Source organism: Harmonia axyridis, chromosome 5 (genome assembly GCF_914767665.1).
Source record: "Harmonia axyridis chromosome 5, icHarAxyr1.1, whole genome shotgun sequence".
Lineage (NCBI taxonomy): Eukaryota > Metazoa > Arthropoda > Insecta > Coleoptera > Coccinellidae > Harmonia > Harmonia axyridis.
The window spans coordinates 10,191,334-10,206,204 of NC_059505.1; the positions used below are offsets into that span (position 1 = coordinate 10,191,334).

The following is a 14,871-nucleotide window of genomic DNA, read 5'->3' on the forward strand; positions in this document are numbered from 1 at the left end:
ACAGTGTACTGTCAGCAGTCTCACCATTACCCAAAGCTTAGCTCTTGGCAGCTTCAAGAGCTTCCTGGTATAAGTCGGTAATAGCACCACAAATTTCTTTGCCTGAGCAAAACCAGAGGGTTATTCTATTATCCTTCTCCCATTGTTGGACCGGTGCCTTATATTGGTCTTTTACAAGCCCACTGAGTGGCTCAGGGTCAACAGATGTACCTTGATACTCTTTTTGCAAGTTCATCGACTTTTATTTCTTTCAATACCACAATGCCCTGGTTCCCATAGAAGAGTTACTCTATTTCCTCTGGCCAGTTGCTTTATGGTATTACAGCGCTCCTATATCAGCAGAGATCCCAGGCTAAATGATTCCAGGGAACTCAGCGTGGCCTGGTTGACTGTAGTGATATCAATTATGAGTCCCTTTGAGGTTTTTTAAAACACTATCGAGCCCACGTCACAGCTAGTGTCTCGGTTTGTAAGATAGAGGGCTCACTTCCCAGGGTTTCAGAGATACTCATTTTAGGTCCGCCTACCCCAATACCTGTGCCTTTCTCTGATTTTGATCCATCGGTATACTGAATTGGTCATCGATGTCTTATTTATATGTTTCCTCCAGTTGAGTTTACTATCCAGGGGGACACCAAGATATTTGCAAGTCCAAAAACTGACCATTCAGGCTCCTTCTGCTAGTGAATGGACTCAGTGTTGTTATTGAGGGATTGCCACTTAGTCCTTCTTCCTCGCAACACTTCTCGATGATACTGAGGCCACTGAGGGCATGCTTCATTCGGTCACTTAGTGAACCCTCAGGCTTACCTCTTTCATTTCCCACTATGTCATCGGCGTACGCACGAAATAAAGTTGAAAAGTTTACCAGCGAAATTCAGAATTTGATTTTTGGGCCAATATTATGAATGGAAGTCGAAAGTTATCATTCTATGAGAATAACGTTTTTCTTCTATTCATAAAGTAGGATTAGGAAATAAAAGAAGAATGCTAAAGATTTCCAAGTAAATGAGATAAAATGCTTTTCTTCTGGCTGCAATTAATTCTTTTGGTTTGCGAGGTATTTGATGCATACATTTTTTTAAATAGTTCAAACTTACATCGGGTATAAATGGCGGCTCTACCATTCCAGCTTCCAACCTCTTCCAATTCACTTGATGAAAAAACGGCTGTTGCTTTACAATGCAAGCCCCGTGTCTTCCAGCCTTTCCACCTAGTCTCTGAGCAGGCAGCTTGGCCAACAACTGCTGACAAAGGTTCTTGGCTTCCTCTGTGAACTTAGAAGAGTACTTTTCGAGGTCCGATTTCACCCTTCTGTCAACTTCCTCTCTCTTAACTTTTTCTTTTCTCGCTCTGAATGGTGCTTGGCCTTCTATCATTTCATAAAGAAGACAGCCAAAGCTAAACCAATCAGGACTATATGAATATCGTTCATTGTCTATCACTTCGGGTGCTGAAAAAATGAGCTAATATTAAAATAGTTGTATTTTTAATTTTTTTTCTAGAATTTAGTTTAGTTTTTTAGGGAAATATTTTGATAATTTCTGATATTAAAAGTATACTAACCCATATATCCTACTGTTCCTACTCTTCCTCTAACGGACTCCCCTTCTGGTATATCTACAGCTAAACCTAAGTCTGAGATCCTCACGTGACCTGCGTCATCCAATAAAATGTTTTCGGGTTTACAGTCTCTATATACAATGCCCTGAAACAAAAACGAGTATTGAAAAAAATTGGAAAAAGTATACAGGGTGTTTCCAAATTAGACGCAAACTTTGGAGGATGTGTTAGTATGACTCATTTGCTATCGTTTGAGCCATATTTATTGATAACCAAAAATCAGCAGATCAGATATTTGAGATCTTGTGATTTTTGAAAGAATTCTCACCTGTGTTAGATAGTTATTTGGGCTGTTTTCATCATCTATGCGGTTGTTTGTTGGAAACAGCCCAAATAACTATCTAACATATAATGGGTGTTTTTTTCGAGGTATATAACTTTAAGTTGGCATTACTGTTCAAGATGGCGACCGATTTAACAGCTGTCAAGTGATTTATTCTCAATTTGGTTTGGCAATTCATCATGAATAGACTCACGCCTGAACAACGCTCGCAAATAGTGCAATTTTATTTCGAAAATAATGGTTCTGTGCGGAATACGTATCGCGCACTACGTCCATTTTAGCGATGAAGCGCACTTCTGGTTGAATGGCTACGTCAACAAACAAAACTGCCGCATTGAGCTAATCCTCAAGTGTATGTCAAAACACCGTTACATCCAGAAAAACTATCTGTTTGGTGCGCTTTATGGGCTGGTGGAATCATTGGTCCGTACTTCTTCAAAAACGATGATGGCCAGAACGTTACAGTCAATGGTGATCGGTATAGAGCCATGATTACTAACTTTTTCATTCCTGAATTGAACAACCATGATGTCCAGGAGCTGTGGTTCCAACAAGACGGCGCAACATGTCACACAGCTCGTGCCACAATCGATTTATTGAAAGACACGTTTGGTGACCGCCTAATTTCACGTTTTGGACCTGTGAATTGGCCTACAAGATCTTGTGATTTAACACCGCTAGACTACTTTCTGTGGGGCTATGTAAAGTCATTGGTCTATGCGGATAAGCCACAAACCCTTGACCATTTGGAAGACAACATTCGCCGTGTTATTGCCGATATACGGCTACAAATGTTGGAAAAAGTCATCGACCGGATTGGACTACATCCGAGCCAGCCGTGGCGGTCATATGCCAGAAATAGTATTTAAAATGTAATGCCACAAGATTATCTTGCGGATAAATAAAATTCATGTCAATCGAATAATCCATCGTTGTTTTATTGCAATTTAAAGTTCTATAGCTCTAAAAAAAAACACCCTTTAGTTCTACGTTGACCAAATTTGATTATAATTTTGGATTATTTTCGTGGCCAGCGAGAAGTCCGGATCTAACACCGTTATATTAGACGAATCAGGAAGAAGATTAAGAGTAAATTTCAGGCGGAAAGAAACAACTTAAAATAAGTTTCAAATAAGAAAGAGGGCACGTGCTTGTATAAGAAATGGTGGAGGTCATTTCAAACATAATTTATGAATACATTTTCTAGTGGAATTTTTAGTTTAATTGCGAAAAAAAATTATTTAATACATTACTTTCCTTTCTTTGCTTCTTTCCCCTTCAATCAAAATCTGCTGAAACAAAACTAGTGCCTGCATTCTAACGAAAACTTTTTTAGGATATGAAGAAGGAATTTGGCAAGTTTTTAGAATAATTTTGTCAAACATAAATTGTGAAATTCAAAAGTTGCAGGCAAATTTATATTATGAATTTACTATTCTTCTCTTCATATACCAACTTTCAAACCATACTACTCAATTTTTATTCAATATCTAATACAGCATAGTTCTCCTTTTTTATATCTACATATCATATACATATCTGATTAAAGTAATCCAACATTTAAATCAAACTTGGTCAACGTAGAAAAATTGACGGAAACTGTTGATTTTCGGTTATCAATAAATATGACTCAATCGACAACAAATGAGTGATACTAACACCTTCTTCAAGGTTCACTTCTAATTTGGAAACATCCTGTATATTGTGTATGGGTACATAGGTCGACTATAATGAAAATGGGAAAAGCTCTAATGGAGCCTAATGATACTGAGTTAAAAATTTTGATAGTGTTCATGATTTGATACGACATTCGCATCTAAACAATAAATCAAAATAAAAAACTGGTATGACCTAAATATCATAATCATAAATCGGTTCAAAGTGGTTTAAAGTTTCCTATGACAACACTGTCAACTCACCTGTTGATGCAAGTGATCCAGGCCACAAACCACTTCAGCAGCGTAGAACCTGGCCCTCTGTATATCAAGGCCAGGGTCTCCACCCATGTTATAAATATGAAATTTAAGATCTCCCCCGTTCATGATGGTAAGGACTAGACACAGCGCGTCTTTTGTTTCGTAGGCATAGGCTAAATTGACCACAAAACGTGAATTGATTTTTTGAAGGATTTGCTTTTCTATCAGGACCATGGCTTCTCCTTTCCTCTTTTTTATTCTTTTCTTCTCTAGTTTTTTGCAGGCGTACATTTTTCCTGTCGCCCGTACCTGGAAAAGATAAATTCGTTAGATGTCGTCAATAGGTTGAATAATTTTGTTTTCTCTAATTCTGAGGTTATTCCGTTCATTCTTCCACATCTTGTAGAACAAAATCGTGCGAGAATATATCAGAAACACACAGTTTTCATGGTTATATTTCATTATTATATGTTGGTATTCCGAACTTTCCGCCACGGCTTTATCTGTCAATTCATCAATTTGCCTTAAAGAAATCAGATCTGCCAACCAACATTTTTCAATGCAAAAATCACTAAATGGTATTTATGGAAATATTTCATTAATTTCAATTAAAATGCAAGGAATTAGAGAAAATAATGTATAATACTCGTACAGAAGGCTCATTCTACCACTCGTTCATTCCAAAACTCGCCACTTCGTGGCTCGTTTTTGAATTTTGAACTCGTGGAAGAATATCAATGCCTTCTGCACTTGTTTTATAAATAACTATTTTACAATTGCCAGTGTGGGCAATAGTAGATATGTGTTCCAATTTTTCTGTAAATTATATGATAATCAGCATGGCCAAAATTGGTTAATTTATCGTGTCTTATAGTGTTGTTCTGATCTACTCTTCTCTTTAAATTTCAAAAGTGAATATAATTATGTGGATAGAAAAAACTTCTAGAACTATGTATCATAGAAGAATATACAATATTGGAACTGTTCAATACGTAATTTTTCATATTGGTGGTTCTGAATATAAACATTTATTACATTTTAGCTGAGGGAAATTCCTCCGAGTACTTATTACAATTTGCTCGCTTTCATTTTCATTTTTACATCAGCAGGGAAAACTCTATTAGTTTTAATAAGAAGTAAGAAGTGGACGATGAAATAGCAAAAACTACATATCGAACATCACTACAGTTTTTCCATCTCGATTGTCCTAGGCCTTTAACAGAAACAGAGAGCGACCGAAGATAAAAATAAACAAAATGTAGGACTGGAAGAAATCTAGATAGAACGTTACACACAGGGAAACGTGCCGCCATCGAAGCTGAGTAGGGATATAATGAATTCGCTTTTTTTTGAGCTCATTAGAAGCTAGAATAACCCAAACAACGATGACAACCAAGTGAGAACAGAGGGTATTTGATTGGAAAACCAGCAGTAGCATTGATATCTCAATTCGACACCTAGTATTTCATTGACACATTCAGGGTGGTCCAGATTTTAGTGCAATAACTTTGGCGTCGGATAGAACAACTCTTCTCATGAAAAAATTTCTAACATATATCCTAACAAGCTTCGTTTTCGTGATAAAGGGTGCTGAAGTTTGGAAAAAAATCAGTTTTTTACTTATGACTCTAGTTTTATTATATTCATTGTTTAATTTTTTAGGTATTTATGTCCCGAATTAGATAAGTGTCTCTTGTCAAAATTATTCAGTGGCATAGATATAAGAATGCGATGATCCCTTTCTCATTGAAAATCTACACTATTGTCGCCTGCCAAACTTATCCAGTGACGTAGATAACACCCTTTATTTAGAAAACAAAGCTTGTTGATATACGAGAAGATATATGATTATAGGAATTCTATTTCATTATAGAACAGTTGTTCTATAGAACAATTTTGGTATCGGATATATCCGATGCCAAAGTTATTGCACTATAATCTAGACCACCCTATATAATAGCCTTGATACTTATGCCGGATTTCCATTAAATGTCCTCAGATTTCACTTGACAGAAACCACAGTACCCACACTTGATGGAAATCCAATTGAAAGAAAAATAATTAACTTAATTTCCACCTAATTAAAATATGATTGTGGATATAAACGTGGATTCTTTTGGTATTCACGTTTTAACTCATTAAACTGCTTCTCATTGTCTGAGAACTGTGCTGAGATGTCGAAAGTGTAATTATTCACGATACAACGACTTCATGATGAAATCCTATAATTCTGGCAAGAAATATCATTGGCAAAAAATCAACGAAGACCACAACTGATTTCACCACCAAGGAAGGTAACCGCAAGGATAAGAAGATAAAATCCACTTCAGGAAATGCAATTTGCTCACGTCATATCTCTATATTTTTTTGCAGGTTGTGTTTGACACGGAATCAGCTATCTCTTCGGAAACCTCAAAGATCTGTCGTCAAGGCTTTTCCAATAAGAAGTTTCATTTTGATAATCTAAAAAAAAGGATAATTTCGAGAGAAATTCATGTATAATTATTTCATTGTAAAGAGGAAGGTATGTCATTAACAATGGAAAACGATATCAGCAATATGGCTTAGGTTGCAGAACCATATTTTTTTCATGAAATTGCTCAAGACAAGTCCTCGATAACTTTACGAACTCCTTCTCTTGAATCGATTGTGGAGTAATTGCAATAATGGCATAGACCTTATCTTTCACGTGATTTCAAAGAAATATGTCTGAAGGTGTTAAATCACAAGATCTCGTGGCCAATTGTGTTCACCTCTTCGAAATAACACAGCTTGGAAACTATTTTTGCAAATATGCGTTTTCGTTTCATTGCTTGTGTGGCACATAGCGTCGTCTTGTTGTAAGTAAACGTAGTCCATATCGATTCACTGTGAATATATACTCACATCCTAAACTTTAAATTATAAATTGTTTTTAGAGTTCTCTTTCGTAGGATAAACATTTCTCTCAAATTTGGATTAGTAACCCAGAAAATTGTACCATATCTGAGCCTTTATTCAAAATTCGGATACAATATTTTCAATGATTTCCCATTCGAATGATTTCTAGGTATTCTGATGGCAAAGTTGATTGGACTTATTTTTTTACTTAAGTATTCTGCATGTGCTCTGAAGGACATAAAAGAGTCTATGAAAATACTTAGGAATTTTGAATTGTTTGCTATAAGAACTTCCTCCCTAAGTCATTTCTTTCTTTTGCTCCAACCAGTAAGTTGGTGTCGTCTGCGTAGCTTACCAATGACCCTTCTTCTTCTTCCTCCGCGATGTTTCCTAGTTAGTTAAGAAAAATGAGAAACAGAAGAGGCCCTAGGATTTCTCCTTGTGCTATACCTCTATCGTTCATGAGTTCTTCAGATTCAGCTTCATGACGACCCAATGGTGCTTTAGTTTGGTGCACTGTGACTCCAAATCCAAAATGGCCATTTTCGTAGCGAATTTTTACAATTTCATTGCTCTGTTGCAGCGAGTATCGTTTTGTAATGACATATATTTAGAAGTCAGAAGTCAAAACATGACAAATTTTCAGATAGAGGGCTATTCAAAATGAAACCTCTTAAAAGGGTTTCAAAAATTAGTACGCTTTATTTTACGCTGGAGACCATCGATTGATACGAGTTTTCCATCAGTATTCATTTTGAAGAGTTCGTCATTGTGGAAAGTCATTATTTATAATTTTTTTTTGGAATGAAAAAAGAGAGTTCGATGAATTTTTTATTGAAGAATAAATAGGTATATGCATATAACTTTCAATAATTTTCACATAATAGTATATTATTCAACGAGCGGTAATGTAGATCATAACTCACGCAAATGAAGTAATTCATCAAGTGAGTTATGACCATTACCGCAAGTTGAATACTATACTTTATCTTCGACTATAACAATAAATACTACAATACAAGAATAGAGAAAGAACTTTATTGACAAACCCCAAGAGTTACCTATAAACGTCAAAATTATCAAAGTGACATTCCTCCCCTCAATAACAATAATGGAATGTTCTCTTTTGGCCAACCGAATAGAATCACAGAAGTATAGAAGCACAGATCCATCTGTTATAGTGAGTTATAGCAGTGAGTTATTATAACTCACGTTCTTTGTTAATAGCTATTATTATTTGTTCGAAGGTAGTTGAATAATGAATATATATAATGCAATAGGAGTATATATTTTACAAAAAGGCTGATAAAATGGTTTTTCTGAATTTAAAAATAAAGACGTAAAAACGTATTTTGAATTCTTGCATGTGTTAGGAAAGGACTGTAAATCAGAAACGTTTGAGATTGCTTCCCTCATCCTGAAAAGTGGTGGAATCTTAAATACGCTGAGGAATGAAGGAGTAGTTAAACTTTGGGAAATCACGGGAAAACCACGTGGTATGAACCCCTCTCAATGGAAAACCCTTCGATATATCAAAATCTAGTTTCCAACGGATTAGCTCCTGGGACGGAACGAGAGACAACAAAACGCAGAGATGAAAAATCGGAGGTAAATTAGCAGCCATCAGACAGATCCCGTGCGTTAATCCGAAGAAGATAAGGGGTGTTGTAAAACCGAATTACAACGCACCTCTCATCCGCCTGCTGGGATCATTCGCGAAATTGAAATCCTTTCTCGGGGTGGAGATTCCAGGACAGGGATTACTCCTATGAACGAACGGGGCACAGAAAGAGAATCTCAATAATGATGTTATCTGAAGACGCGCTCGTTAGGAGAGGGCAAAACTTGGTTGCGGGGGAGCAGAAAGCGTTGGATAAATGCCATTTCTTGCTCTTGCTATCGATTAAGCTGCGTTATTAGCTTTTGGTCTGGCCAGAGGCATCTCGGCGAAATCGAAGAAACTCGGAAATTGTGGATTTCTGGATAATAGATTTCGGTCTTTCGGAAACATCCAGATATTTGTGGCCCAATCTTATATAAGGATTTGGATGTTTGGAGGGATACTGTTAGTACCAAAAATAGCTTGCATTCTCCACTTTTTCTTTGATGCTCTTGAATTTTTTATGATTCTGATGATGCTATCAACATTAAATTTTGCAAGGGGGTTGAAACTGTTTTTCTTTAAATACAAACAAAATTTTATCTCAGATGGATCTGTTGTCACTGAAATACTGGATTATCCTCGTCATCCGAAGCTTCATATGTTTAGTTGAGGTTAGCCATTAACCCAAGACATTTTATGACAAGTGAATACACAATTGACAAATTTCTCAAGCTCGTATCTTGGTAACAGCCTAAAATCGAAGGCTGTAAGTTATCAATTCCTCGGCGCGTACAAGGTTTGGGCTTCTCTTACGGCACGATATGGCATATTTTATAATAATAATCCTTTCTCACAATCGTTCGGGGTTTTTTCTGGAATTGTGAAGCGATTCCTTATTGATAACATTTCTCTTTGTAATATGTAGAATTGTTTTTTTTTCTCTCCTTATGTATCTATGTATATTGCGAATGCATTGTTACAATTTTTCGCCCTCTTTGTATTATTTTTTTTTAATCTTTAAACACCATTGTAACTATTAGTGCGTACATATTTTTGGGTTTGTCCTGTCATGTAATCCATTTGAATAAATAAATAAATAATATAAATAAATAAATAAATAACGTCTTTATTTCATTAGAAATCTCAAGGGGAAGTTCACCCAAAGGTGCTCTACCACTTAACCCTTGTAGTATACAAAATGAACATTTGAACATAACTTATGCAAAAATGCAAATATACAGAATTGATCAAAAAAAGAAAAAAATATGAGCATATCAATAAACAAATCCAACAAATTGCCAAAAAGGCACACTGATAAGGAACCGAGGAGATAGGCCTTAATCTTTTCTTGAAATCATTTTGAATTAACAGTTTAAAATCATCAGGAACACCGTTGTACAGGGTGGGCAAGTTTCGATGTTTTTTTAGCACTACAACTTCTAAACCAGAGGAGATAGACAAAATCTGATACCCCATTCTCCGTCTCTTTTTCTGAGAAACTAACTAGAGTAGTACATATTCATTTTTGGCAACTTTCTTTTATTTTCGAGTTATAAGCGAAAATTGGAAAAATGGCGATATCGAAAAACATTTATATCTCCGCTAATACTGATGATAGAGCTCTGAAATTAAAACATCATACAGGCACTTTCTCAAGTAGAATCCAGTGGGGTGCTCGTCTTCTTTACAGGGTTTCAAATTACGGAGCTATGACTCAAAGTTATGTTTTTTCAAACACTAGATTTCTGTGTCATTTTTTGAAAGGTTAATTTTTCCTGATTTCAGAAATATATAACATCGTATGGTTTGTATCAATATGAATAATAGAGTTATGTCGATAATACTCAGACTATTGACGATTAGAAAACCAACATGAATGAAAGAGTGATCGGTTTGGAGATGAACGCTCAAAAATGAGGACAGCACTGACGTGAATTCAGGAGCTTTTGAACACTCGTCCATTCATACGCCAATCGCATACTTGGTGCGATTAGCGTATCAATGAACGAACGCATAAAAGCTCCCGACTTCACGTGTGCTTTCCTCATTTTGTTTGAATACAGATAAATTTATCGATATACATACACGTTTTGGAAATAATTGCTGGAAATAAGAATTGACCTTGAAGAGTAAAAATATCAGAGAGGAAATTATTAATTTTCAGATTGATTAGAATTGGTTAATAATTCATTTAAAACCTTACAGGTCATCGATAATTTTATCCTGAAATAGAATTATATAGTTTCGTAATTTCCCCATAGTTCACCGGTTTAATTATAACAAAATTGACCTGTCAACGTGAAAAATAGGGAAATGGTAAAATATTTCACTGGAAACATTCTCGATGTGAAATTTGTATGAAATTATTGTAGAGCGATTTGATTTTTAGTAGACAAAGTTCAGTAATCAATCATTAAATACAATTTCTGTATTTTTTGAACATTTTGTTCGATGCTCACCCTGTATTCGTTATGGGGAGAAATAAGAAGTTTTTACGTTTTCACAAAATATGAATGAATTGAAGCAACAGGCCAATTGAAAAGTAAGACACATTTTTTTTGGCAAAATTCGATTTTATTATTCAACATAGTTGCCTTCGAGCGCGTTCCAGCGATTATAGTGATCTTCCAACTTTTCGATACCATTTTTGTGGTACGATTTGTCTTTTGCTTCAAAAAAGGCCTCAAATTCGGTGATTACTTCCTCATTGGCGCTAAGTTTCTTTCAAGCGAGCATTCTTTTGAGGTCTGAAAACAGGAAAAAGTCGCTGGAGGCTAGATCTGGCGAATACGGTGGATGCAGAAGCAATTCGAAGCCAAATTCATGAAATTTTGCCATTGTTTTCATTGATTTGTGACACGGGCATTGTCTTGATTTTTTTTTCTTCAAATGGGGACGTTTTTTAACGATTTCATCCTTCAAACGATCCAATAACGCTATTAAATAATTGCTGTTGACGGTCTGGCACTTTTGGAGGTAATCAATGAATATTATCCTTTGCGCATCCCAGAATACTGATGCCATAGCCTTGCCAGCCTACATTTGTGTTTTCCTCGCTTTGGATTCGGTTCATCGTGTGCAGTCCACTCAGCTGACCGTCGATAGGACCCAGGAGTAAAATGATGGAGCCATGTTTCATCCATTGTCACATATCGACGCAAAATTCAGGTTTATTGCACTCAAACAGCTTCAAACACTGCTCAGAATCATTAACACGTTGTTGCTTTTGATCGATTGTGAGCTTGTGCGGCACCCATTTTGCACACAGCTTTCTCATGTAAGAATATTCGTGAATGATATGATGTATACGTTCAGAAGATATCTTCATAATGTCTGCTATCTCGATCAACTTCACTTTACGGTTATTCAAAATTATTTTGTGAACTTGTTTGATTTTTACGTCGGTGACAGCCTCTTTTGGGCGTCGACTGCGTTTGCCGTCTTCGGTGCGCTTTTAACCACGTTTAAACTTAGCATGCCAATAAATGATGGTTGATTTTCCTGGTACAGACCTCGAAAACTCTTCATTAAGCCAAGATTTTGCTTCAACTCTATTTTTTCATTTTAAAAAGCAATATTTTATCGGTACATGAAATTCTTTTTTGCCATCTTTTTTCAAAATAAGTAGCTACTCTCACAACGCAATATCTCACAAACTGATGGTCTGACAGCTGTCAAATTTTGAACCGTATCGTTTGAAGATTGGTACTAACTAAAAATCATATGAATTTAATACTAGCACCGCCATTTGTGTATCAGACTGGGGGACTTTTTAATTGGCCTAATAAATAGCCCAGAGGTTGAACCAAAGTACCAAAAGTTAAACCACCTTCTACGTTTATGTTTTATCCGCTTTTGATTCAACCAGTTTTAATATTAATACCTATACAATATGTGGATAAAACTTGGAGTCGGGGTGGTAAAAATTCTGTTGTTGAATATACAATACAAGCATGAAAAATTAATGAAGCTCAGGCAAAGCTTATAAAGTTCTGAAAGGATAATCTGGATTTATTGCACGTATCTGCGATTATTATTATCTTTTGGATTTTATTGAAACAGAGTACAGTTTTAACGTTTTATGGAATGAAGTTGGAAATTCAATCGATATTGAGTATTTTTGACAATACCTACAGTGGAAAAGCTTATCGAGAGAGCATTCGAAGCGAAATAACTTGCTGTCTGCACGACAGTATGGATTTTTTAGTGGTCTCTCAACAGAGGCTAGTGAGTTTACTGATTTCATATTTGATAAACTAGACAATGTTGTTACGCCCAACTCAACTTCAAATTAAAATCACACCGGTTTTCATTAAGTTCACTGCATGGTGCAATCGTATAATAATCTGCTACACAATTTCGGTAAAATTAAAATATTAGATTTCAGCAGAACAAAAATTAACCTTGGTAGTTTCGTATTGGGAGGTGCAGTTGATGACTCTTGATGATTTGAAAGTTCTACTGCTGAAACATCGGAATTTGCCCACCCTGTATCTGATGTCCCATATTCCTTGTCTAGTGAGGGGATCTCGGAACACCTTCGAGCCAGCAAGAAATGAATGACACATTTTCGGTCTCAATTTTTGAGAGCATTAATTTTATGAAAATCGTAGCCTTATAAGCAACTGTTTTCAAGCTATAAGTGAAAATTTGAAAATGGCGTGAAATGAAAAGTTCTCATAATTTTTTTATTATTGGTGCTATCAACATGAAACAAAAACATCACACAGGCACTTCTTTCAGTAAAATCTACTGATGTCATAATTTATTTTTTATTGCCATTAGTTTTGAAGTTAAAATACAAAAATATTTTTCTTCAAATGGAAACCATAACCATTTTTATAGCAAATAAAATCGAATAAAGTTTCAGTTTCACTTGGCAAATCAACCTATCTGTGAACTTCAGATAATTATTTATTTCGTTGTCCACCAAGGTTTCCGGATTTTACACCATTAGTTTTTTTCAATATTTCAACATTTTCAAATTGATAAATGTTGTTTTTTTAGGAGAAAATTTAACGATGTTGAATCCGGTGACTTTGGAGACCATCCAATATTTTAATTATCTGAATATCACGGATTATTATTGATAGGTACTAGGTTGATTTTCTGTGTGAAATTGAAACTTTTGATGATTTTTAAAGCCTGATAATAAATTTATATGCACGTTATAAATTTTTGAAAAGGAAAAAAAGCGAGTTATTTGTTATAAAAATCATCATGGTTTGCTTAAAAAAAACACAGTTTCTATAATAACTTCAAAACTGATGGCAATAAAAAATAAATGATAACATCAGGGGATTATACTGAAAAAAGTGCCTCTATGATGTTTGTTTCATGTCGATAGCATCATTGATAACGAAGTTATGAGAACTTTTCATTTCTCGCCATTTTCCAATTTTCTGCCATATTTTGAAAACAGTTGAATTTATTAGGTTGCGGTTCTCATCAAAGTGATTCTGTCAGAAATCGAGCCCGAAAATGTGTCACAAATTTTTTAAAAGCTCAATAGGATTCTGAGGTTTTCTCACTAAACAACGAATTTGGGACACCCTGTACATTAACAAACCTACCTTTCTAGTTTCTAGGAGTAAGCAACGTAGATATAGGGAGTATACGCAATTTTTACATGTCCCCAACATGTAGGTTGTCGAATTGTGATATATTTTCAAATCAACAATTTACTATATCGGTATGAATGTATATTATATTGAATGAAATATATTTATTTGAGTGATTCTAAATTAAATATGCGAATTTGAATATTTGGATTCCGATACTATTCCTAATTTTCGAATTTATAATGAGCAGAATATTCATTATCCTCTGTATCTATCTGCTGAAAACCAAGGTTTGGCAACTTTTGCTCTCCTAGTGTCATCGGTTGTTTCACGTCGTTTGGCGTGCTTGAAGTTTGTTTTCTGAATTTCTGATATTTTTAGGTATTTATTTCAATATATTTTGAGGTAATATGAAACGTTGATTCACTATGGGACATTAGAAGTGCGTTCTTTGTGGAGAAACTCATGAAATATCGTATAATTGATATGTTTTCATTTCCGCGCGCTTGATGCCGAATTTGCTAGTTGGGGACAAAATTTGCTTACTGAAAATGACATATGCTCCCTCTATCCATTTTTATTACTTTGAGGTTTCATCATACAAGAATTTTTTGATAAACTGCGGATAAATTCATAGCCTCTTTTCCACATAGCTGATAAAAAATTAGGGACAATGTGACCACCAAGAAAAAAAAAAGGAAGCTCGTAAGTTCTATATTTACATCCGGAAAGGACGAGGGGAGGGTCCAGAGCCTGGGAAAAGGAATTGGGCCGAAAAATACGACGTCATTTGCCCCTTGTACCTTCTGCATATTTCATGACAGGCTGCCTTCTGTGGAGGCCGCCAGTGAAATATTACGATGTTGTTGCTGTTAAGTAGACCTTTCTGAAGTTCCCAACGAGAAAATATCGAATTTCGAGTGTTTATCATAGACGAAAGCTCTGAATAATCGTTTTGAGAGATGAAGTGGATTTTTTTTTGTATGGGGCTCTTTGTAGATTCGG

At 35.4% G+C, this 14,871-nt stretch overlaps 1 protein-coding gene across 1 annotated transcript in view; it reads right to left on the reverse strand.

The window, feature by feature from the left end:
- Window positions 1-14,871, reverse strand: part of LOC123679876 (G protein-coupled receptor kinase 2) — a 119,161-nt gene that overhangs the window by 2,172 nt on the left and 102,118 nt on the right. The window contains exons 4-6 of the mRNA XM_045617412.1: window positions 3,826-4,131; window positions 1,567-1,708; window positions 1,101-1,453 (exon numbers count right to left, since the gene is read on the reverse strand). Of these exons, the coding sequence (XP_045473368.1) occupies window positions 1,101-1,453; window positions 1,567-1,708; window positions 3,826-4,131 (801 nt within the window). The remainder of the gene's footprint in view (window positions 1-1,100; window positions 1,454-1,566; window positions 1,709-3,825; window positions 4,132-14,871) is intronic.